General features: G+C 48.0%; 1 protein-coding gene across 2 annotated transcripts; it reads left to right on the forward strand.

The window, feature by feature from the left end:
* Positions 1-518: 518 nt before the first annotated feature.
* On the forward strand, positions 519-23,511 carry Slc25a18 (solute carrier family 25 member 18). 2 transcript variants are annotated; one of them, XM_008847904.1, is made up of 10 exons: positions 519-768; positions 12,512-12,600; positions 13,968-14,090; positions 14,274-14,329; positions 16,972-17,062; positions 18,705-18,823; positions 20,523-20,682; positions 21,203-21,357; positions 22,017-22,092; positions 22,804-23,511. In XM_008847904.1, the coding sequence occupies exons 2-10, from the start codon at positions 12,578-12,580 to the stop codon at positions 22,943-22,945; spliced, it is 945 nt and encodes a 314-aa protein (XP_008846126.1). In that variant the 5' UTR covers positions 519-768; positions 12,512-12,577; the 3' UTR covers positions 22,946-23,511. The 2 variants fall into 2 exon arrangements, with proteins under 2 accessions (XP_008846126.1, XP_008846127.1); XM_008847905.2 differs by lacking the exons at positions 519-768; positions 12,512-12,600 and having other exon boundaries at positions 14,002-14,094.
* The last annotated feature ends 733 nt before the right edge of the window (positions 23,512-24,244 follow it).

The raw sequence follows: 24,244 nt of genomic DNA on the forward strand, positions 1-24,244 counted from the left end.
GCGCTGTCTGAAAGTGTTACTAACACTTGAGAAAATACTTAGGTGGAATCTTCCAGAGAGGAAAATAGCCTGTGGCCTGTGGTTGTTATGCAAGAGGTGTCTTTGGCAGGAAGGCCACTGGCTCTTTTCTTCTGGGTGGCTGGAAATCCTGCCAGCTCAGAGCTGTGTGAGCCCTGAGCACCCGTGCTGCAGCTGCCTGTCTGAGCAGACCTCACTGTTCTCACCCCCCACTTTGCTCTGAGTAGTTTGGCCTTGAAGGTCTGTTTCCCTGGATTCCATTTTTTCCTTGAGTTTTTGAAAGAGTAATATTTGTGCATTTGTTTCAGTCGCTTTTGTGCTTGCAAGGCTCACTCCTCTAGTTTCCTGAGGCAGTTTTAGCAAATGCTTTCAGTGCAAAATGAACTGTGTAGTAGCAGCCAAGAAGGCAGCTGGGAAGTGCCCAAATCTAGCTATTGTGTGCTGGAGTCCTTGCCCCTCTGCCTCCATGACCTGCATTTTAATTCAGGTACCCCTGAGACCATTTGAGGAGTGGAAAACCACAACTTGCTCCTGCAACCCTGTCGGCTCATTACTCTTCTAGCCTGTTAAAGCTGGGCAGAGTTGTTTGAAGCAGTGGAGCCAGTTTCTTAGCTTGTATCTAGAATGTTCGCTGTGGGAAGTAGTTGAGTCTTTCTTTAGTAGGAAGGCAAAGACAAGATCCCAACACAACGCAGCCTGGAGTGCACCAAAAACTAAGACGAAGAGTGCCTAGTTCCCATCAAGTTGTCAGTAAGTACGGTTGCCGTGACCTCCTTGGGGTTGGCTCCAGGACCCAGTCCGAGCATGCTGAAGTCCCTGTGTAATTCTATATTAGTTATAAAACCTCTGATGAACATGCTATGTAAATAGTTGTTAAACTGTATTGTTTGGGCTCTAATGATATGAGAAAATGTATATATCTGGCACAGAAACTTTTCCCAAAAACCATTTTTGGTGCAGTTTGTTGAATCCACTTGATGCAGGGCAGACTGTATTAGATACACAGCAAGTGCCTGGTCTTTTGCCTGGTTACTAAATTCTAAAGGAAAAAAGAGAAAAAATATAGAAAGCTGGTCTACCGAAAGATGCTAGAAAGTATGTATGCATAGCTCATGTCACAGGTAATAAAACAATATATTTGTTCCCTTTGTGTAATCACAGCAAGATTGGGGGGTTTGAGGTTTCTCCCACCATTTAATTTGGACAGATGGTCAGATCTCAATGCACAGGCCAGGTGTGTGATGGTGTTCACCTGGGAACTGGTTAGAAATACAGATGTAGCTCCTCCTTTGTCTGAGGGCCCTGCCCTCTGGTGTGCCCTCTAGTGGTTCTCCTAAGAACACACCTCAGTACTTTACATCTTAATTGTCTGAGCTGAAATTCTCTGTGCCTAATGGATAGCCCAGCCCTCTCCTGATAAACCAGAGAATTCATCCCACACTGCTGGCTAACCTAATGCCCTACCTTAAGAGATCTCGTTTTTCATGGTGCCCTCAAGATTGCAAGCCAGCCCCGAAGAGTGGTTGGAAACCTTGACTGTGTACCTGTGTCATCAGGGGACCTGGGTAGCACCAGACTGTGCTTGGGAGGGCCACTCAAAGCAAGAAGGCCTTGACTGGCCTGTAGGGTTAAGGGTGGGGGTGTTCTTCATGTGCTTTTTCACATTGTCACATTTTTTTTCTTACTGACAGTAACAGCCTCAAAACCAAAGCTGAAGTTTCCTTCTGCTTTGATAACTGTCTCCTTGTCTGTGGATTGCTTTTGTTTGTTTGGTTGTTTGTTTTGGTTGGTTGGTTGATTGGTTGGTTGGTTGATTGGTTGGTTGGTTGGTTGGGACAGTCTCTTGTAGTCCAGGCTGGCTTAGAATTTGCTTTATAGCCAAGGATCCCCTTAAATTTCAGATCTTCCTGTCTCTACCTCCTGAGTATTGTAATTACAAGTGTGTACCACCACACCCTGTTCTCTGGTACTGGAGATCATACCCAGGGTTTTGTACATACTAGGCAAGTCCTACTGAGCTTTTCTTGTTGCTGTTTTTGTTGTTGAGTCTTACTCTGTAGCCAAGGGCTGACCCATAATGCACTGTTATTTAGCCCAGCCCAGCTTCAGCCTTCAAGTGCTGGCTCACTTTCCACATGTGACACATAATCTCTTGTCTCTCTCCTGAGCTTGCTTTCTTGCTATGGTTTGCTTTTGCCATTACCTATCTAAAACTATGGCTTCCTATGACTTTACCAACCCTCTGTCCTGCCTGCTGTCTCCTCCATGAGCACCGGGCACTTAGTGCTCCTGTCTGATCTAGTTTTTACTTCCACCTTCCTTTTGCATGCCAAAAGTGGACATCTCAGCCACCATCCCTTTCCATTGTATGCACCTTCCTCTGTGTGATTCTGCTTTTACTCTAAGGAAACTCAGATTTCTGTCTCTAATTCAGACTACTTTCCCACACTCCTGTCATTCCTTCCAAATTTCAGTTTTGACATTTGACATTGTCATCTTCATGTTCTGACATTAATTTATGGCATGCTTTTAAAATATTTTAAATTCAGGGCTGGAGAGATGGCTCAGCAGTTAAGAGCACTGGTTGCTCTGCTAGAGGACCCAGGTTCAGTTCCCAGCACCCACATGGTAGCTAGCAACCATCCATAACTCCAGTTCCAGGGGATCTAACACCTTCTTCTGGCTTCTGTGGCCATTGCATGTATATGGTGTGCATTTATATATATGAAGGCAAAACACTCATGCATATAAAAATACATATATTTGGGGGGGGTGGTCTTTTTGAGACAGGACCCTGTAGCCCAAGCTAGCCTGTAACTCACTATGTAGACCAGGCTGGCCTTGAACTCACAGAGGCCGCCTGCCTCTGAGTGCTAGGATAAAAGGTGTGTGTCACCACACCTGGGGCAAATCAATCTCAAGGACATTTTCATCTCCATATGAAACTTAGTACCCATCAAATACTAGCTCCTCATTCTCCCCCACTCCTCAACACTCGGTAGCCACTTTTCTACTGTGTCCCTGAATTCAGCTATTCTAGGTACCCCACACAAGTCAAGTCAGTATTTGACTTTCTGTGTTGGCTGAGTTTATAGCCCAATGTTTTCATTAGACTAGGCATCCATAATGTAGTATTTGTCAAAATTTCTGTTTCTGTTTTTGAGACGGGGTCTTACTGTGTAGCCCTGGAACTCTCAGAGATCAGCCTGGGCAACATGACACATGGTCTCAGGAAAAAGAAAGCCACTTGTCTGCAATTACAGAGTGTGTGAAGGCAGGTGGAGTGTTTGCCCAGCATGGCATGTGCAAGACACTCCGCAAAAACAGGAGTGCCTGGTAGTGCACACCTGTCATCCTGGCACTCAGGAGGTGTCTACATAGTGGGTTTTGGGCCAGCCAGGGCTACACAGTAAGACCCTGTTTCACAAAACAAGCATGGTGAGCCATCGCCACAGATGGTGAGACAGCACTGCCATTTCTGTGCACATCGGCCCCCTTGTGCAGATGCTGCTTTAGCGCATTCAGCAGCTGTACTTGTCTCTCAGCCCAAGGTTAGCCTTCTCCCCTGATGCCACACTTGCAAAGGTGTGTACAGGTCTCCCAGTGTGTACAGCCAGCTGGCAAGGCCACTGCTCAAGGTCCTGTAGAAGTGCATGTGTTGCATTAATTACCACTTTGTCTATCTTTCTAGCTTCCAGTCCCTGAATGGAGACATGTACCTCCTCCCAACAACCCCTGCCCCCCCCCCACATACATCCCCTGAAGCTGCCTTAGTCAAATTGCTTCTTGACTATACTTCCAGAGCCCTGCTAGCAACCAGGTCCACAGCCTGCTGTCAGGGGAGCTCTAGCCTGGCTGGGGGTGGCCTCTGAAGTTTGATTCAAACCCAGACTGAAGCATGGTAAGGCTGAGGCTGCTGTGAAGGAGGGCTTAGTAGTTGCCTGCTTGGCCCCTTCTGTCCACATGGAAAGGCTACACTAGGGACAAGGAGGGAGGGACTCTGATAAAACCCCAAGGACAAACCAGCTTCTGCAGACAGCATTGCAAGCCAGCTCTTCCCACATTTCAGTGACAACCCAGCTTCTATCCTGGACTCCAGAGAAGGTAGACAGCAGACAAGTCTTTCCTGAAAGCTGGTAAGTTGTCTTGCTGTCCATGTGAAGCTTAGAGATGGTAGGAAAAGCCTCAGCAAATCAGCCAGGGGACCTGGCTGTGTCACCTACTGCAAGCGGAGACAGGAGGAAATCCCTCAAATCTCAGGAGCATCCAAGCTGGGAAGTGGGGTGCTTCCTAGGCAGTGAGCCAAGATGAGGCCAGTGGCCACATTAGTGGGAGGGGCTCAGTCCTGGGAGACCCAGGTGCTCCACCAGTAGGAGGAAGTGGTCCAGGAACATGGTTCTCATGCCTAAGGCCCCAGACCTCTTACAGTGTGAAACGATAGGGGCAGCTAAGGAATGCTGTCTTGTGATGACAGTGTAAGTCAAAGGCAGTGGTCACTGTGGTGGGTCACTGAGCAATGTAACTCTTGGATGGTCTTAACTTGGTAGCTTCTCATTTGGAGGAGATGGGTCAGGAAGCAGTGAGTGTTGAAACAGTATTCAATTTGGGAGACTGAAGCAGGGGTATTCCATCAAGTTCCAGGCCACAGAGTGAGACCTTGTCTCAAGAGGAAAAAAAAAAACTGCCCTGCATGGTGGCACAGACCTTTAATCCTAGCACTCGGGAGGCAGAGGCAGGCAGATTGCTGTGAAATTGAGGCCAGCCTGGTCTATGTAGTAAGTTCCAGGCCAACTGAGGCTACAGGGAGACCCTGTCTCAAAAAGACAAAAAATAAAAAGGAAGGGAAACCAACTTCATACATCAAAAGAAACTTGAGGAGGAAATGACTTAGATGTCACTCAGGTGCCCAAAGAACAGTTTGTAATTCACTGAAGGTCGTAAGGAAAGTGTCCTGGGTGTGTACAAGGCTTAGGTGAAAGACAGTGAACTGTTCCCTGAAATAATTGGGCTGATGGAGGGACAGTAGAGAAGACAGGCAGGCAGGGAGGTGGGCAGATTGGGCTGGGAGCAGGAACCTGACCTGAGAGCAGTGAGGCCATTGGTCAGGGGTGCTCGAGATAGGGCTGAGATAGACCCAGACCAGTCCCACTGAGGTGGTGTGAAAGTGCTTGTTGGGGAAGAAACACTTGGGGGCAGTGCTTTGTTTACATTTATTTTGGGGTGTGTGTGTGTGGAGGTCAGAAGTCAACTTGTGGGAGTCAGTGCTCTCCTACCATGTGGGTCCCCCAGATTGAAGGATTGAACTTGGGTCATCAGACTTTTCAGCAGGAGCCTTTACCTGCTGAGCCATCTCGCCAACCCTGGACAGGATTTTTCTACTTAAGGTGAAGGAACGAGTTTCAATAATTTTGAAATTTTACAATAGGAACAAATCAGTGCAAAAAATAGAATTAAATAGGAAAATAAAAGCAAGGCCAGGTAAAAACCTTTGTTTCTTTGTTTTTAAGACAAAGCGTGAGGCTGCAGATATGGCTCAGAAGTTAAGAGCACTGGCTGCTCTTACAGAGGACCCAGGTTTGGTTCCAGCTCACAACCATCTATAACTCCAATCCCAGGGGATCCAGTGCCCTCTTCTGCCCTCCGTAGGTACTGCATGTATGTGGTCCACTTACATACATGTAGGCAAAACACTCATACACCTAAAATATAAATTAAATAAAAGATAAAGCTTTCTACTAAGGGCCTGGGGTTATATCAGAAGCCCTGGGGCTCTGGTCTACCACACCTGCCCTGACCTTAGCTACTGACAAATGAAGCCATCTACCCAGATCCTGTGATTCTGGGTGGCCTCATTCAAGACTTACTCCTATTAGGAATCATTTTACATTTTTCAAGTGGCACCTAGTGGTGTAAGCCTGTAATCTCAGCTATCCAGGAGGCTGAGATGGGAGAATCACAAGTACAAGATCTGCCTAAACTATGAAGTAAATTCAAGACCAGCCTGGGCAACTTAATGAGACCCTGACCCAAAAAGTAAAAAACAAAAACCAGTTGCAGCTAGAGCTCAGTAGCAGAGCATTTACCTAGCATGGGCAGTGCCTTAGGGTACATCTCCAGCACTAAAATAAGAAAAATCCCATGCTTCCTGAGTTCACTATTTTTTATTAATACTTTAAGTTTTGTTTTTTTAATGTGGTGTTCAAGGCTTTCCTAATTAAATCTTTTAAAACCATAGCTGGCTAAATGAAATAATAAAAATAAATGGGGCTGGAGAGATGTTCAGCAGTTAAGAGCATTAGCTGTCCTAGCAGAGGATCTGGATGCATTCTCGGCATCCACATGGCGACTAAATCATCTGTAACTACAGTTCCAGGGGACTCGATGCCCTCTTCTGGCCTTGAACTCACAGAGATCCACCTGCCTCTGCCTCCCGAGTGCTGGGATTAAAGGCATGTGCCACCACGCCCAGCTCGTTTTTTTTTTGTTTTTTTTTAATTAAAAAAATAATGGTCAGGCATGGTGGTGCATACCTTTTATCCCAGCACTCAGGATGCAGAGGTAGGTAGATCTCTGCATGTTTGTTCCAGGACAGTGCGTTCCAGGACAGCTTGGGGCTACCAGGAGACCCAGTATGGTTGGCTATCTGCTAACTGTTTACAAATTCATTTACCTAGAAGTCATAGTCTTTGGACAGCTAAGTCTGCTAAAGAGAGTCTGCGACTGGAATTTGCAGGACTGGCAGAAAGCATTCACCAGCAAATGCTGCCGAGGGTTGCCATGGAACACCCAGGGTCAGAGTGTCCCTGTGTTTTCTGGCTTATCTCAAATGTGCCCATTCCAGGGAACACCGATTTCCAGCATTGTAATTTTGTTCCGGAAACAAGGAGTGTAGCCACAACTATTGCCATAGTGTCTGCTTGAAGAACTGGACTGTGTCTTTCATAAGAACTTAGTGTCTCAAAAAAGAGATGACACTTGAATATCATGACATGAATATCATGACACCAAGTGTCCCCAAACTCCAGTTTTTAGAGAAGCTTGAGTTTTGAGAGTTGGCAGGTTACCTTGTATAGGGACTATGGGCCCTCACCAACTGATCCCAGACTGGGGATATGAGTTGCATATTTCTTGTCCCATTGCTAACTTCAGCGATTAAACTCTTTATTAGAGGTATAAAAAGCAGGTGGGGGGGGCAGACTGGAGCAATGGCTCAGTGGTTAAGAGCACTTGCTGGTATTAGAGAGGACTGTTACTTCAGTTCCAGGGGATCCGATGCCTTCTTCTGGCCTCAGCAGGCATTTTGCATATATACGCATGCAAAGCACTCATACACATTAAAAAATTGTATTTGTACATCTGAGTGTAGTACCTGAGGAGGCCAGAAAAGGGCATCAGATTCCCCTGGAAATGGAGTTCAATGACATGTGGGTGCCAGGAACCAAATACAGGTCCTCTGCGAGAGCAGCTACTGCTCTTAACTGCTCTCCAGTCCCGATTAACTAAAATAATAATAATAATAATAGGCAGATCATGGTGGCATATGCCTTTAATAAGTACCAGGCCAGCCAGAGTAACATAGTGAGATTCCGTCTCAATATGGGCTGGAGATGGCTCAGTGGTTGAGAGCACTGGCTGTTGTTGAAGAAGACCCAGGTTTGAATCCCAACACCCACACAACAGCTAATAACCATCCATAACTCCAGTTCCAGGGGATCTGATGCCCTTTTCTGTCCTCTGTGGGCACTGCATGACATGGGTACACTTACACACATCCAGATATTACACTTATACACACAAAATCTTGGCTGGGCATGGTGGTACACGCCTTTAGTCCCAGCACTCAGGAGGCAGAGGCAGGCAGATCTCTGTGAGTTCAAGGCCAGCCTGGTCTACATAGTAAGTTCCAGGACAGCTGGGACTACAGGGAGACCCTGCCTCAAAAAGACCAAAAAAAAAAAAAGGTTTTATTTATTTTTATTTTTAAAGTGGGCTGTGGGGCTGGAGAGGTGACTCAGTGAGTAGTGCTTGATGCTTTTCCAGAGAACCTGAGCTTGGCTCCCAGCGCCTACACTACACATTTCACAGCCACCTGTAACTCCAGGGACTCCAATACTGTCTTCTGGCCTCCACAGGCAACCACACTCACACAAATAGCCAGATGTATATACAAAGTTAAAAATGAATAAGTTTGGGGTTAAAGAGATGGTTCACTGGTCAAGAGCACTGGCTGCACTTGCAGAGGACCTTGGTAATCCCAGCACTCAGGAGGCTGAGCCAGGAGGATTACCACAGTTGGAGGCAACCTTGGGCTATGTAGGGAGTTCCAGGCTATGTAGTGGGTTCCTGGATTACAAAGTGAGACCATCTCTAAAACCAAAACCACAATTCTGTGGGCTGGTGGAATAGCTCAGGGGGTAAATGCATTTTCGGTGCAAACCAGATGACCTGAGTTCAAGCCCCAGATCCCACATGGTGGAAAGAAAGAACCAAACCCTGAAGGCTGTCTTCTGACCTCCACGCATGTGCTGGCACACACGTGCTTGGCATCATCTACAATATTTTTTTTTTAACTGCAATTCTAGCCTGATAGGCGATGAGGTCAATTTAGTGTCAGGACAATTGAGCCCCTCAGACTCCAAGAACAAGAATGTAGCCAGAATTTAGTAATGATCTGGAAGCAAGGATTAACACCATCCATTGGGCCTAGTGGTGCATGTCAGCAATCTCAGCTACTTGGGAGGCTGAAGGAAGAGGATTATTACAAATTGAAAGGCAGTTTAGAGTACATAGTGAGTTCCAGGCCGGCCTGAGCAACTTAGCAAGGACCTGTCTCAGATGTTAAGTTGGGTTTATGGTGTAGCTTATAGGTATAACACTTCCTAGCATATGGAAGGCCCCAAACAAAAGCCCATCACCAGGATTAATTCCAGCACTTGGGAAGCAGATGCAGACGGATCTCTGAGTTTGAGGCCAGCCTGGTCTACACAGGGAGTTCCAAAAGCCCATCACCAGGATGGCTCCATTCAGTTGCTCCTCTTTCCTGCAGACCTGCTTTCTCTGTTCCGCCATCAGATCAGTTTCTATGTAAATTCATCCTTCAGCCTCTCCCACCAAAAGCCTCTGTCCTTCCTGCTCCTTTTCCCTCTCGGCTTTTCCTGGCCCTTCAAGAAGTCCTGTGTCTCGAGCAGCACTTTGCCAGGTGCTCTGAGGACTGCCTCTCCTTTTGCTGGGTCACTCCAGTAACTTTCACTGATTGATTATCTCTTTGCTGCTGTCTTTTGACTGGCGTCTGGGCCTGGCTGGAGCATGTCACCCCCTGCTCAGAACTCCCAGTTGTCTCTTTACTTATTGCTGTCCCTTCAGCTCATCAGCCTTGAGTTTGCTCCGGGTTTTTGTTCTGTTTTGTTCTGCCTTTTTTTTTTGGGGGGGGGGTCTTTTTGAGACAGGGTCTCCCTGTAGCCCCAGCTGTCCTGGAACTCACTATGTAGACCAGGCTGGCCTTGAACTCACAGATATCCACCTGCCTCTGCCTCCTGAGTGCTGGGATTAAAGGCGTGTGCCACCACGCCTGGCTGTTTTTCTTTTTTGACAGTGCTGGGGATGAATCTGGGACCTGCACATGCTAGGTGAGCACTTCGCCACTGGACCACATCCAGGCCTGCTTGCTCTATCTCATGATCTCCCCCACATACCTGCATGGCTCCCTATTTGTTGCCTGAGGACCCCTGCTTCGTGAAACCCTGGCCAGATCTCACTGACATTCCTATCCTTCCTCTCTTCCAAAATTCTGTCTCTGTCTCTCTAATAGGTGTGGTGTGGGTGTGGAGGCCTGAAGTCAAAGCCAGTTGTCTTCCTTGAACACTCCATCTTTATTGGTTTATTTATTTGGTCTTATTTGTTTGGAGACCCAGTCTCCCTGTAGCCCCAGCTGGCCTGGAACTCACTATGTTGACCAGGCTGGCCTTGAACTCACAGAGATCCACCACGCCTGGCACTTGTTTTTTAAAATTTAATGTGTTTTGCCTGCATGTATATAAGTGTACCTGTGTATTCAATGCCCTCAGAGGCAGGTAGTGGGAGTTGGATCCCCTGGAACTGGAATTAGAGATGGTTGTTAGACACCATGTATGTGGGTGCTGAGAACTGAACCTAGGTCCCCTCAAGAGCAACCACTTAACCTCTTAACCATTGAGCCATCTCTCCAGCCCTCCACCTTGTTTTTTTTTTTGAGCCAGTTTCTCACTGAACCTGAAGCTCATCAATTTGGTTAGGCTGCTAGCCTATGAGCTTCAAGGATCTACCTGTCTCTGCACCCGGTGCTAGGGTTAAAGAGGAGGCTGCCATCCTAGACTTTTTAGGTTCTAGAGATCCAACACAGGTGTCTGTGCTTGCCAGGCAGCCATTTTCCTGAACTAGTCATCATCCCCCCTTGTTTTTTATTTTTTATTTATGTGTATTACTGTATTGACTTCCTATATGTAAGTGCACCTGTGTTGTGCAATGCCTGTGGAAGTCAGAAGAGGTCATCAGATTTAGAACTAGAATTATGGATGGTTGTTAGCCACCATATGGGTGTTGGGACTCTGAAAAAGCATCCAGTGCTCTTAACCATTGAACCATTTCTCCAGCTCCCTTTTAAAAATCTTTTTGAGTCAGGGTCTCCCTGTAGCCCCAGCTGGCCTGGAAGTCACTGTGTAGACCAGGCTGGCCTCAGTCTCATAGAGATCCATCTGCCTCCAAGTGCTGAGATTAAAGATGTGTGCCACCACGCCCAGCTTGCCCTCTCTTCTGAGACAAGATTTCACTATGTAGCTCAAACTGCCCTTGGACAGTTCAGCCTCCCAAGTGCATAGATTATAAGCATGAGCCACTGTTTCCTTCACAGTATTTCTCACTCCCTAGGATCTTCAGACTTTACTATGTATTACCTGTCACATCTTAGTAATTTGTTCACTATTACTGTGTCCCCAGAGCTGGAACCAGGCCTGGCTACTCAATTATCTTTACTGAATGGTTTACTGTATCTTCTAGAGAGTCTCTCTCCTCCCCCCCCCTGCCCCCCCCCAATAAAATGCCTAAAGATGATTTCTTGGAAGAACTGCTTGTAGCCTAAGGAAAAGCAAGGGACACAGAGGGGGACCCTAAAGCAGCTAATTGGCTGGGGAAAAAGGAGCGGCCCTTCAGTGCTCAGGCCATCTCCACTGGAACACCTGAGCCTATCCTGGCATTGTCCCCTTGGGCTTAAGGCAGGAACCTTTACTTAAAAGCTGTAATCATTAAATTTTTTTATTTTATGTGTATGAGTGTTTTGCCTGCCTGTATGTAAATGCACTACATGCATGCAATGCTTGCCAAGGCCAGAAGAGGGAGCCAGATCCCCTGGAACTGGATTTCTAGAAGGTAGTCAGGCATCAAGTGGGTGATAGGGACCAAACCTGGGTCTTATGCAAGAGCAGCCAATTCTCTTAACCACGGAGCCATCTCTCCACCCCTCTTGTTATTGTTTTCTGGGGCAGGGTCTTACATAGCAAGATCCTGTCTCAAAAAATGACAAAAAACTAGCTAATCAGTAAATCCAGAGACACAACGCAACTTGGTTTCAATATAAAACTTTAGAAAACAGAACAAAAAAGTAAGCCAGGTAGGGTGGCCAACACCTATAGTCCTAACCCTGGGGAGATGGAGGAAGAAGTTCAAGGTCATCCTGGTCTACATAGGGAGTATAGGCTAGCCTGGGGTCTAGCAAGACCCTGTCTTATGACCCCACCTCCCCCAGCACTTTAAAAAAAAAAAAAAGGTATAGCTGGGCGTAGTGGCACACACCTTTAATCCCAGCACTGGGGAGGCAGAGGCAGGCAGATTTCTGTGAGTTCAAGGCCAGCCTGGTCTACATAGTGAGTTCCAGGACAGCTGAGGCTACAGGGAGACCCTGTCTCAAAAAAACAACAACAACAACAGAAAAAAAACATCTCACGTGTTCTGTAGTCCTTGCGTACTGTGAGAGGGATTCCTGGTCCAGCAATTTGGCAAAATCCTCTTCACATCCCATGTCACCGTCACTATTCACAGGCCTCTGTTCAAATGCCCCAGACCTCCCACAGAAGCCCTTTGGACCTCTTCCCCCACCCCACCCTATGCGGCACTAGGAATGGAGCCCAGGCTTCACACAGTTTAGGTTCCTTATCCTCTTTCATCCCTTTTTTGTTTTTAGAGACAAGGTCTCCCTGTAGCCCCAGCTGGCCTGGAACTTGAGATGTAGACCAGGCTGGCCTTGAACTAACAGATATCTGCCCGCTGGAGGTGTGCACCACCATGCCTGGCTTCTCATCCCCTTTTCTTATCTGATCATCAAAGTCCAAACAGTGGAGGATTCCAATCTGGATTCAGATTTACGAAAGGTCTAGGAAGAGCCAATTTGAAATGACATATCCTGTCACCTATGTGAGGAGTTAGTCAAGGAGACATACTACTACTTCCCTCTCTGCTGGCACAGACAGCAGCTGCCTGTGAGGATCCCACAACCCGTGTCCTGGGAGCTGCCAGTGGGTGGATCACCTGCATGATGTCCAGCCAGGATCTGAGGTAGGCTCTGGTGGGATGGCTGGTTTGAGGAATTGTTATGGCAATAGCACATGAGTGCCAGCTCCAGACCCTGAAGAATAAAGTGAATAATAGGGAAGAGCCAATGAAACTATTAGTTCAAATGTTTTTCCCCAAGTAGGCAAGTATACATACACACACACAACTTTATTGTTAAAATATAACTTGCAAAGTGGGCATGATGGTACATGCCTATTATCCCAGTTTGGGCTCTTTTGTAAAAAAACTTATTTTACTGATTCCATATATTTTCATGTCTTCCTATGGCCTGAAAAAAAACATTTTACAGTTGGGTATGGTGGCACACGCCCTTAATCCCAGCACTTGGGAGGCAGAGGCAGGCAGATCTCTAAGTTCAAAGCCAGCTGGGCCTATGGGGAGACCCTGTCTCAAAAAGACCAAAAAAAAAAAGAAAAAACCCCAAAAACATTTTACTACTTTGCAAGAAGTCTGAGAAAGCTTTATTTTTTATTTTTTTTATTTTTTTGGTCTTTTTGAGACAGGGTCTCCCTGTAGCCCCAGATGTCCTGGAACTATGTAGACCAGGCTGACCACTGCCTCTTGAGTACTGGGACCAAAGGCATGCACCACCATGCTTTATGATAGCTTTATGTTCTATGTTTGGTTTTTCCAGACTCCTAGTCTTGATCAGAAAGAGGGGGCCTTGCTACCTTCTAGTGCTTATTTTACCCCTGGTTTCTCCTGTTAAGGAGAGGCTTCGCTATCAGAGACAGGTCTCCTTAACCACAGCTGTCCTTGACCAAGCCTCACAATCCCTTAAGTGAGCTTTACACCAGAGAAAATAGACGTGAGGTAACTTGCTCAAGTAAACAGCGCAGTTGAAATTCATACTACATTCTAACAGTCAGACCCTCATCTGGAAATACAGTTGGAACTTGTTTGAGAACCCTTCTACACCTGCCTGCAAAGGGTGAGGTGAGATAAGAGAACTGACCTGGATAGCAACCCTAGAGGGAGTGTTTGAAGGCCAAGCTAAGGCTTGTCATCTTTGGGGGGGGGGGGGCGGAATCCCAGGGAACAGAATGGGCCCCTTCCCAGCAGCCCCTGCAGTGTCTTAGCTTAGTGAACCTTTCACTGTGAGTTAGTGCAAGCAGTCCAGGCAGGGTAAGCACAGGTTTCCTGAAAGACGTCCCTAGCTCAGCTCCCGCCTGTGTGGTGGGAGGGGGACAGGGACAGACAGCTAGTAGGGGAGGTGCTGAGGAGAGTGACCTCTGGCCCAGCAGCTGCCATTCCTGATTTCTGCCTGGTCTTGCTCTCCTGTCCCCTACCCAGGCCTGGTTATAGCCAGCTACCCTCCCTTAACCACTTCTCTCCTCCCCATGGCCTAGCATCACCGCAAAACTCATCAACGGTGGTGTGGCAGGGCTCACGGGGGTAACCTGTGTGTTTCCCATCGACCTTGCCAAGACTCGACTGCAGAACCAGCCGGGGAAAGATGTGTACAAAGGAATGTAGGTACTGGTAGGGAAGGGGTGGGGAGAGGGAGAAGAGGGAGGGCCCTTTGTCTTCTGCTTCTTCAGGGAGGGTATGAGGATCCAGGCAGGGATCTGGGGGACAAGGCCAACTGAGGCATGCCAGGAAGGGGAACGGTGCATCTGATCACTGCTGACTTCCATTTTGGCCTCCACTTCTAGGACAGATTGCCTGGTGAAGACGGCACGCGCAGAGGGCTTCTTGGGCATGTACCGAGGTGGGCTTATGTGTCTTTCAGGGGAGTCCAGGCTAGTGAGGAAGGTGGGGATATGCAGACAACCCACACCTTGTGAGCTTGTAACACAAAGACATGGGTGCTGCTTGTACCCAGGAGGCTGCTTCATTGGGACTTGGACTATAGGTGGCTTTGGACCATCTCAATTTTCATGAGCCTTCAAGAGGCAGCTGCTTCCAGCTAAGGCCTCCTGCAAAGTACGTGGCTAAGCTGTGGAGAAAGCAAGGGCCCCAGCCTGCCTCTGCGTCCCTCTTCTCTACCTCTTCCTGAGGCAGGGTCCAGACTTGGAGCTACACACCAAAGGTCAAAGGTCATAGGTGAAAGGGACAGTGAATGTCCCAGAGCTGTGAGCTCCTCCCTGATCTGACTCAGGCTATCTTCTTGCAGCATCCACATTCATAATGAAGCTCCTTTTTTTTTTTTTTTTCTGAGATTCTCTTTAAAATGCAAAGAAGTCTCACAGTGACAGATTCCCCAATGAGGACTCCAGCCTTCCTTTTTCTGGCTTGGCTTTGGGCGTCCCAGTGACTCAGAAGGAAATTCCACAAACACAGCCATTCCCTTGAGTGACTTCTGCCCAGGAAGAGAGAGAGTATATCATACAAAGGGCATTTGTCACTTAAGGAAATGATGTTGGTGAAGCAGGTCAGTTGAGTACTCCAGAAGAGTCAGGAAAGAGAACTCTGGTGGGATGGAAGTTAGAAGTTTTAGCAGCTGAAGAATTTGAAGGTACAGTATGCTGCTGAGAAATGTCAGTTGGAGAAAAGGTACATGAAGCCAGTGCTGGATCAAGGATTTAAGCTCATCTTCAGTGACAGAGGGAGTTCATAACCAGTCAGTCTGAACTATATGAGAGCTTTTCTCAAAGAAACCAAGAGAAAACAGAAAAAAGTAGATGACTTCCTGGTAACTGGGCACATGCATCCGCACAAAAAATAAGAGCATCAAGAAGGGCAGAATGGGGCTAGGGAGGTGGCTCAGCAGTGAAGAGCACAGGCTGCTCTTGCAGAGGACCTGGGTTCGGTTCCCAGCACCCACACGACAGCTAACAACCAGTAACTCCACTTCCAGGGAATCCAACGCCCTTTTCTGACCTCCACAGGCATTGCACAACACAGTTGCACTTACATGCAGGCAATACACTCAAATACAAAAAATAAAAATAATTAAAAAAAAAAGCAGATGGGGCTGGAGAGATGGCTCAGCGGTTAAGAGCACAGACTGCTCTTGCAGAGGACCCGGGTTTGATTCCCAGCACCCACGTGGTGGCTGCAAACCATCCTTAACTCTAGTCCCAGGGGGATCTGAAGCCTTCTTCTGACCTCCATGGCATTGCATGGCACGGGTGTGCTAACATACATACAGGCAACACACTCACACATAAAAATAATAAAACAGGTGAATTAAAGATTTAAGAAAAAAAAAAAAAAAGCAGAAATGAGGGCTGGAGAGGTGGCCCAGTGATTAAGAGCAAGTATTGCTCTTCCAGAGGACCCAAATTTGATTCTCAGCTCCCCTGCCTGGATGTACACAACCACATGTAACTCCAGTTCCAGGGAATCCAACATCCTCTTCGGGCCTCCATGGGCACCTGCACTCAAGTGCACACCCCCACACATGGACATTCACGATACACATAAATAAAATCTTTTTTAAAACGTGGGTGTGGTGACACATAAACCTTAGTACTCAGGAGGCAGAAGACTTACCCAGTTCCAAGCCAGCTAGGGCTACGTAATGAGGTCCTGTCTTGAAAAAAAGGAGGCTGGGGCTGGGGTGAAATCAGGAGAGTGCTTGCTTAGCATGCCGGAGGAAAATGTGCTGCACAAGGTGGTACACACTCCATGCCTGCACTCAGGAAGACTGTGAGTTCTCTACCATCCTGGGCTGTAAAATAAGACCCTGAAGCTGGGGGTGCTAACAACCTAAGTTCAATCCCCAGAACCCATGTAAAGGTGAAAGGAGAGGAGCTAGAGAGGTGGCTCAGCAGTTACGAGCACTGGCTATTCTTGTAGAAGATGGGTTCAAATTCCAGCATCCACATGGCAGCTAACAACCATCTGTAACTCCATTTCCATCTGACACCCTCTTCTGTCCTCTGTGGACATTGTATGACATGGGTGCACTTACATACATGCAGGCAATATGTGCACATACAGAAAATTAATTTTTTTTAAAAAAAGGTAGAACTGCCAGGCATGGTGGTACACACCTTTAGTCCCAGCACTTGGGAGGCAGAGGCAGGCGAATCTTTGTGAGATCGAGGCCAGCCAAGCCTGGTCTATATAGTGAGTTCCAGATCAGCTAGGACTACAGGGAGACCCTGTCTCAAAAAGACACCAAAAAAAGTGCAAGGAGAAAACCAGCTCCAGAGTTTTTCTCTGATCACGTGTACACACACACACACACACACACACACACACTAATAATAAATAAATGAAAAAGGAGATTGTGTTAGGAAAGCAAAAAAAAATTGTTTTTCAATGAAATGGGCCATGGAAAGGAGCCTCACTTGGCTTCCCAGAGACCCCTTTACCCCAGAGCCTTGCCAGCTGGGGTACTGGGGGGGGGGGCTGTCCCTTCTGTGACCGCCAAAGCTCCTCCTCTTCATTTTTCACCTCCAGGGGCTGCTGTAAACCTCACCTTGGTCACCCCAGAGAAGGCCATCAAGCTGGCAGCCAATGACTTCTTCCGGCAGCTGCTCATGGAAGACGGGTAAGGGTTAGTGGTGGCAGAAACAGACCCTTCACTGTGTCTAGTGCAAGGGTTGCAAATATGCCTCACTTTACCTGTCTGCAGCTATGTAAATGTGTGTGCAGATCAGGTTCTGATGGTAAAAGTGAAGAGAAAGAATGAGCTGGTACAATGTGGAAGAGCAACAGACTATATTTGCGAGGATACAGAAAATATAGAGAATATACACAGATATAGTAACTAGTTGATGGATTTGTTTTTTTTAATTTTTATTTTTTGTCTTTTTGAGTCAGGGTTTCCCTGTAGCCCCCCTGTAGTCCCAGCTGTCCTGGAACTCACTATGGAGACCAGGCTGGCCTTGAACTCTCAGAGATCTGCTTGCCTCTACCTCCCTAGTGCTGGGACTAAAGGCGTGTGCCACCATGCCTGGCTACTTTTATGTGTATGAGTGTTTTACCTGCATGTATGTAAATGCACCGATGTTGTGCAATGCCCACGGAGACCAGAAGACATTGGATCCCCTGGAACTGGAGTTATGGACGGTTATTAACCACCATGTAGGTGCTGGGAACTAAACCCAAGTCCTCTCAAGAGCAGTCAGTGTTCTTAACCACTGAGCCATCTCTCTAGCCTCGTTTTTAATTTTTTAAAATTTCTTATCTTTTGTGTATGAGTGTTCTGCCTGCATGTATGTAAATGCACCCGTGTCATGCACTGCCCACGGAGGACAGAAGAGGGCATTGGATACCCTGGAACTGGAGTTACAGACCATTGTTAGCCAGCATGTGGATGCTGGGATTCAAACCCAGGCCTTCTGCAAGAACACCAAGTGCTCTTAACTGCTAAGCCATCTCTCCAGCCCCTCTTCCCCGCTTGAGACAGGGTCTCACTGTGTAGTTCTGGCTGGCCTGGAACCAATATGTAGTCCAGACAGGTCTTGAACTTGCAGTGATCCTCTTCCTCTGCCTCCTGAGTGCTAAAGATTTTAGGTTTGAGCTACCACTCCAAATAAGCTGATTTTTTTTTTTTTTTCCTTTTCTTTTGAGACAGGTTCTCCCTGTAGCTCCAGCTGGAACTGGAGCTGGCCTGGAACTATGAAGACCAGGTTGACCTCGAACTCACAAAGATCCACCTGCCTCTGCCTCCCAAGTGCTGGGATTAAAGGCATGTGCCACCACACCCAGCTAAACTGATGAAATTTTCACATCAATCCCCAAACCCTTTCTTCTTTGCCCTATCATTCTCTCCGGGAAAATTAGGGGATAGACCAGGGAACTGGATGTCAGCATGGTGGATTCATGGTTCCTGATTCAACTCAGGTGCAGTCTGCCCCACTGGAGCCGCTGCTTGAAATTTCGCTTCAGCCAAGCATAGTGGCACTTTCTGTAATTCCAGCACTTAGGAAGCAGAGGTTTGCAACATATTGGAGGCCAGTCTGGTTTACATATCAAGTTGAAAAAAACAAAGTAAAAAAAATTATTAGCTTCAGGTCTTTAAGGAGGCTGTCTGAGGGCCAGAAACTATTTATCCAGTTGTGTGGCAGCCCGTGGTGACAAGGGCCAGATTCCATCCTTTTAAAAAGTTCCAACCACCAAGGGAGGGAAGGTGGGCAGGGTAGGGAAGGCTGGCTCAAGACTGAAGGGCTGGACTCCTGATCCCACAGGACACAGCAGAACCTGAAAATGGAGATGCTGGCCGGGTGTGGAGCTGGCATATGCCAGGTGGTGGTTACCTGTCCCATGGAAATGCTGAAGATTCAGCTGCAGGATGCTGGCCGCTTGGGTGAGGCATATTCCTACTTGTCATGGTGCCAGTAAGGCTGGGGGTCACCACACACCCCACCCGCCAGGCTCTGCTCGCTCAGCTTTCTCCATCTGCAGGACCTCTGATTTCGTGGTGACCTTTTCCTTCAACACTTTCAGCTCTAAACCAAGTAGCAGAAAAGAAACAAGAGCTTGGATTCCAGAGGGCATATTGCACCTAACACTTCCATCCCAGCCCCTTGAGGTTCAGGCTGGATTTCTAAAGCTTTTAAAAAATGGGGCTGAGCATGACAGTGCACACCTTTAATCCTAGCACTCAGAAGGTAGAGGCAGAGGCAGGTGGATGTCTGTAAGACGAAGGCTAGCCTGGAATACAAGTCAGTTGGGGCTACAGGGAGACCCTATCTCAATCCCCACCTCCCCAAATGGGGCTGGAGCTGGAGCTGGAGCTCAGGGATAGTGTACTTACCTAGTGTTTCATCCATAGAATACAACCCTCCTCCCCAAAAGCTCAGTATGATGGCACATAGCTGTCATCCCAGGACCTTTGGTGACCTAATGAATTTGAAGCTATCCTGAGCTACAACAAACAAACCTGGATAGGAAAAGCAGTCCTTTTCTTTTAGTTTTCTCTGGAAGAGAAATTGAGACTTTTCCTGAAACCCACTCCAGACACAGTAAAAGCAAGAACTGGCCATCTGCGAAGACAGAGGCCTCTCCTCAGAGCTAAACCACAATGTCTGCATTAAATAATAAACTCACGTGCAACACACCCAACACACCAGGCCTTGGTTCAGCCAAGTTCTAGACTGGATCAGTACAGCCTAAGCAGCCTCAGGAAGGATAAAGGTTAGGCACCAGAAAGCCCCACAGCGTCCCTATCTGCCAAGAGCGAGAGCCTCATGTTATCTTTCCAACCTGGGCAAGAAATTCTAGTATACATAGAAAAAGGACTTCTAGTAGTCATAAACTTTGTGTTTGAAACTGGGTTTCACTGTGTATCATGCTAGAGACTCAACTCAGGGCATGACTCATGCTAGGCAAATACTCTACCACTCAGCTATCCCTAGCCCACTCTTGTTTTTTGTCTTTTTGAGACAGGGTCTTCCTGTATTCCCAGCTGACCTGGAACTCACTATGTAAACTTGAAGTCACAGAGATCCACCTGCCTCTGCCTCCCGAGTGCTGGGATTAAAGGCATGTGCCACTTTGCTGGGCTCTCCTACCCAGCTCTTAAAACATTTTTAGGGGGCTGAAGAGTTGGCATCAACTTACAGGTGTGCACAAGCCCAATTAAAGTTTACCAAATAAGCTTTGAATACTAAAATAGTTTTAACAGTAAAAGAATCACATTCTATGAAGTGGAGGTTATAAAGGGCATGTGTTCCTCATCTCGGAGTAGAGGGAGGAGTGTTCCAACATGCTAACAGGATAAAACTATCTGAAATAGAAACTGAAGGCAGTCAGAGGGTTTTACTGGGAGGCTGGTGAGGGGTGGAGTTGCTGAAGTTCCTGCAGACAGCTGGGCAGACAGGGGTGGTTCTGGTGAAGTAGCCCAGACCAGGGTTAACTTCTTAGGTTAAGATAGGCCTTAGTTTCCAGAAGCCAAAATCAGTGCTGTAAACCTGAGGTACAGGGCACAATGGGAGGTGTCCAGCATGAGAACTGGGAGCCACACCCTTGGCCTTGGCTCAGAAGAGGCTGCTTTTCCTTTGCAGCTGTCTGTCATCAGGGCTCCACCGCAGCCCTTCCCACCTCCAGGTCCTACAGCATGGGCTCAACTCATGGACGACCATCAGCAATCGTCATTGCCCGGGAGCTGCTCCAGACTCAGGGCCTATCGGGTCTCTACAGGGGCCTGGGTGCCACTGTCCTCAGGTGAGCCCCTCCTCCTGAGCATAGGCTACCCTAGTACTGTTTCCTGGGCCCCCCGAGGACCAGAGGCACTGGGACTTCCACCATCTTCCTAGAACATTCAAGTCTGGGTTGGCAAACTTCCCAAGTTTCCTAATGAGTCATGATGGCCAGAGTTGCATAGAATGGGCACCTTAACTGGTCTAACAACTTCACTAAAGCTCTAGTGACTAGGCAGGCCGACGGTACTGAGTGCTGTGTGGCCCAGAGGCCCTTAAGTCCTCAGGGGGCTTGTAGGAACTGTAGCTTGGTGGTGAGCAACTTGTGGCCTGTCACCTGTCCGCCTTTCTCATCTTACCAAATTGCTTCCATCTGAAATCTGCAGTTGGCTTCTCAGCGGGACACAGGTGCTGGGGTGGGTGGGACACCCCCTTCTCTCACCCTGCACTGCCATAGGGGGCTTCTCCCATCTGCCATACTCCCAGGCCTCCTGGGGAAGGCTGGCTGAGTGAGACACCGCAGATGTTTCTGACCTCTTCCACAGAGACATCCCCTTCTCCGTCATGTACTTTCCCTTGTTTGCCCACCTGAACCAGCTGGGGGTGAGCCAGCGCACTGGCAAGGCCACTTTCATGCATTCCTTCCTGGCGGGCTGCACTGCAGGCTCTGTGGCTGCTGTGGCTGTTACCCCTCTGGACGGTAGGTGTGGAGATCCACTGGGGTTTGGGGTGTTAAGAGCCAACCTACTTTAGAGATTAGACATGCACAGTCCATGGGACAGAGCTTTGAACTCACAGGTGAAACAGCCCCAATTCTGAACACCCTCTTGGTGCTCAGCCACTAGCACAAACACACCAAAGGTCCTCAGAAAGGACTGACTGCTCCTTGTCACCACAGTGCCCCTCACCTTCTAGGGGCTGCTTGACTGTTTCTCCCCAGGAGAGTTGTGAGTCTTGGCTGTGAGTGACAGCTGACATTTTAAAATTTGAGCCAAAGGCAGCAGGGAACTGTGAGGAAATACCCGCCTGTTTTCTGGCGGGCACCCAGCACTCTTGCGGAGCAGGATTAATTCCCCAACTACAGGGGAGGCCAGTGAGGCCTGAGGAAGGTGTGCTCATCACACAGCTGCTGAACAGGCCTTGTGTGTCTTGGTTCTATGGGGAAACCCTGCCACTTTGTCCTTTTCTTTTTGAAACAGGGTCTCTCTGTAGCCCCAGCTGGCCTGGAACTCACTATGTAGACCAGATTGGCCTTGAACTCAGAGATCTGCCTGCCTCTGTCTCCCAAGTGCTGGGACTACAGGCGTGCGCCACCACACCTGGCTGACACGTTACTGTTTTAACTTCTGCTTGATTCAGTTCTGAAAACTCGAATCCAAACCCTCAAGAAAGGCCTGGGTGAGGACACCTACAGTGGAGTCACCGACTGTGCCAGGTGAGCCCAGCACCCCAACACCACCCCAGCTCAAGACCCATCTCATTGCCACACTTGGGGTTGCCCCTTGATTCTCAGAGAAAACAAGTACTTTTTTCTTCTCCCATGAGTCTCTATGCTTCTGTCCACCTCCTCCGTCCCAAAGTCCAGACAGTTAAGCCTTTGCTAGGTAGCTCACACTTAGGGTCCTTGCTTCTCTCAAAGGATAGTGTATAAATACTTGGGGAAGTTGGGCATTGTGGCTCCTGCCTTGGCCTAGTACTTGGGAAGCGGAAACAGGAGGATCATAAATTCGAGGTCAGCCTGAATTACAGTGAGACACTGTCTATTAGGGGGGGATGGGGCATGGTGGTGTATGCCTTTAATCCCAGCACTCAGGAGGCAGAGGCAGGTGAATCTCTGAAAGACCAAGGCTAGCCTGGACTACATACTGAGTTCCAGGCCAGCTGGGGCTATAGAGAGACACTGTCTCAAAGATTTTTTTTTTAAAGGAGGGGAGGGCATGAACTACGGTGGGTAGGCATGACGGTGCACACTTGCAATCCCAGCACTCAGGAGGCTGAGGAAAGTCCACAGCCAGCTTGAGTTACAGAAGGGGTTCCAGGGCAACTTGGGCTACATATGGAGATCTATCTCCAAAAAACCAAAGCTTGGGGAGAAGTGGAGTAAGGGTGCTCCTGGCCCTCAGCTCAGCAGGCTCTTTCTCCACAGGAAGCTCTGGACTCAGGAGGGACCAGCTGCCTTCATGAAGGGAGCGGGCTGCCGGGCTCTTGTCATAGCGCCCCTCTTTGGGATTGCCCAGGGTGTCTACTTCATTGGTATCGGAGAGCGCATCTTAAAGTACTTTGAGTAATGGAACGTGTCTCTGACCTGCCACCTGGTCCTTTTTGACTAGGTGGTAGAGCTGAAGAGTAAGATGCCACCCTGTCCTATGCAGCCTCTAGCCTGTAGTGTTACTTCAGTCTCAGGAGAAAGGACCCTATTTTGCTCATTTCTCCTCTTATGAAACCTACGTTTCTTCTGAGGTACAGCTTACCAAGGACTGTCAGAAGCCCCTAACCACCTATGCTTACGATAGGAGTGGTTTGGATTGTATTGCTGCAGACCTCTGTGCACAGTAAGCAATGAGGGCTGTTTCTACATTTTAACATTTCCATTTCAGTCAAACCTGATACAGTTGAGTCAGCATGAGGATTCAGTTAGTCCTACACTGATGCTGAGGGAAAGATCAGAAGTACACCTGGACTGAGTGCTCGAGGCATCCTTGTGTGCATCACCCATGGTCAAATGAACCCAAACAAACAGCCTGGCTGCCTCAGGGCCACTGTCCTGGCCTAGCTGCCCACCCTGGAGCTCAGACCCGTTCTAATGAATGCTTGTGAGACATGATCTGAAATAAAGCTGAATGGTTAAATCCTTGTCTTGTAATCAGCATAGCAGATGAGTTGCAAGGACCAGTGTCTGCTCCAGAACCAAGCTCCAGCTTCCAGGGCCCCAGGGCAGGTCACTACCATCCTCTAGCTGTTGCTGTCAAGGATGGAGAGTGGCCAGAAGGACACTTATACCACACTGAGTCTTGCCTCTCTCTAACCATTACTTCATAAACTCATCACGCTGAGAAATTGAGTCTGCTGTGACAGTTCCCATAAGCTGCTACAGAAAAATGAAATAATGCCACACACGTCGTCAGTCCCTATGAAAACAATTCTGTTCTAAGAGCTGGAACCAGGGCTAGGGATGTAGCTTAGTTGGTAGAATGCCTGTCTAGCATGCACAAAGTCCCGGGTTCCATCCCTACATGACATAAACTGGGTGGGCATATTGGCACATGCCTATAAATCCCAGCACTTAGAGGGCTGGTAGAAGCAGAAGAATCGGAAATTCAAGGTCATCGTATGACACACAGCAAGTTCCAGCTAGCCTGGGGGCTGCATGAAACCCTGTCTCAACAAAACAACAAAAACAAGAGAGAGCTGGAATCTAATTAATCCCCACTTAACTTAAAACTTGGGTCTAGAGTATGGTAGGTCTTTAATTTCAGCACTTGGGAGGCAGAGGAAGATGGATCTCTGTGAGTTCAAGGTCAACCTGGTCTACATAGTGAATGCCAGGCCAAGCAAGTCTACACAGTGAGACACTGTCTCAAACAAAA

The sequence above is a fragment of the Nannospalax galili genome, unplaced genomic scaffold, assembly GCF_000622305.1.
Source record: "Nannospalax galili isolate Female #2095 unplaced genomic scaffold, S.galili_v1.0 scaffold1104, whole genome shotgun sequence".
Taxonomy (NCBI): domain Eukaryota; kingdom Metazoa; phylum Chordata; class Mammalia; order Rodentia; family Spalacidae; genus Nannospalax; species Nannospalax galili.

Excerpts from the sequence above, each read along its gene's own strand:
- Slc25a18 (XM_008847904.1), top strand. The coding sequence starts at position 12,578 with ATGATGTCCAGCCAGGATCTGAG. Across the intron at positions 14,091-14,273 it reads AAAGATGTGTACAAAGGAAT|GACAGATTGCCTGGTGAAGA; the intron begins GTAGGTACTGGT and ends CTCCACTTCTAG. Across the intron at positions 20,683-21,202 it reads CTGGGTGCCACTGTCCTCAG|AGACATCCCCTTCTCCGTCA; the intron begins GTGAGCCCCTCC and ends CCTCTTCCACAG.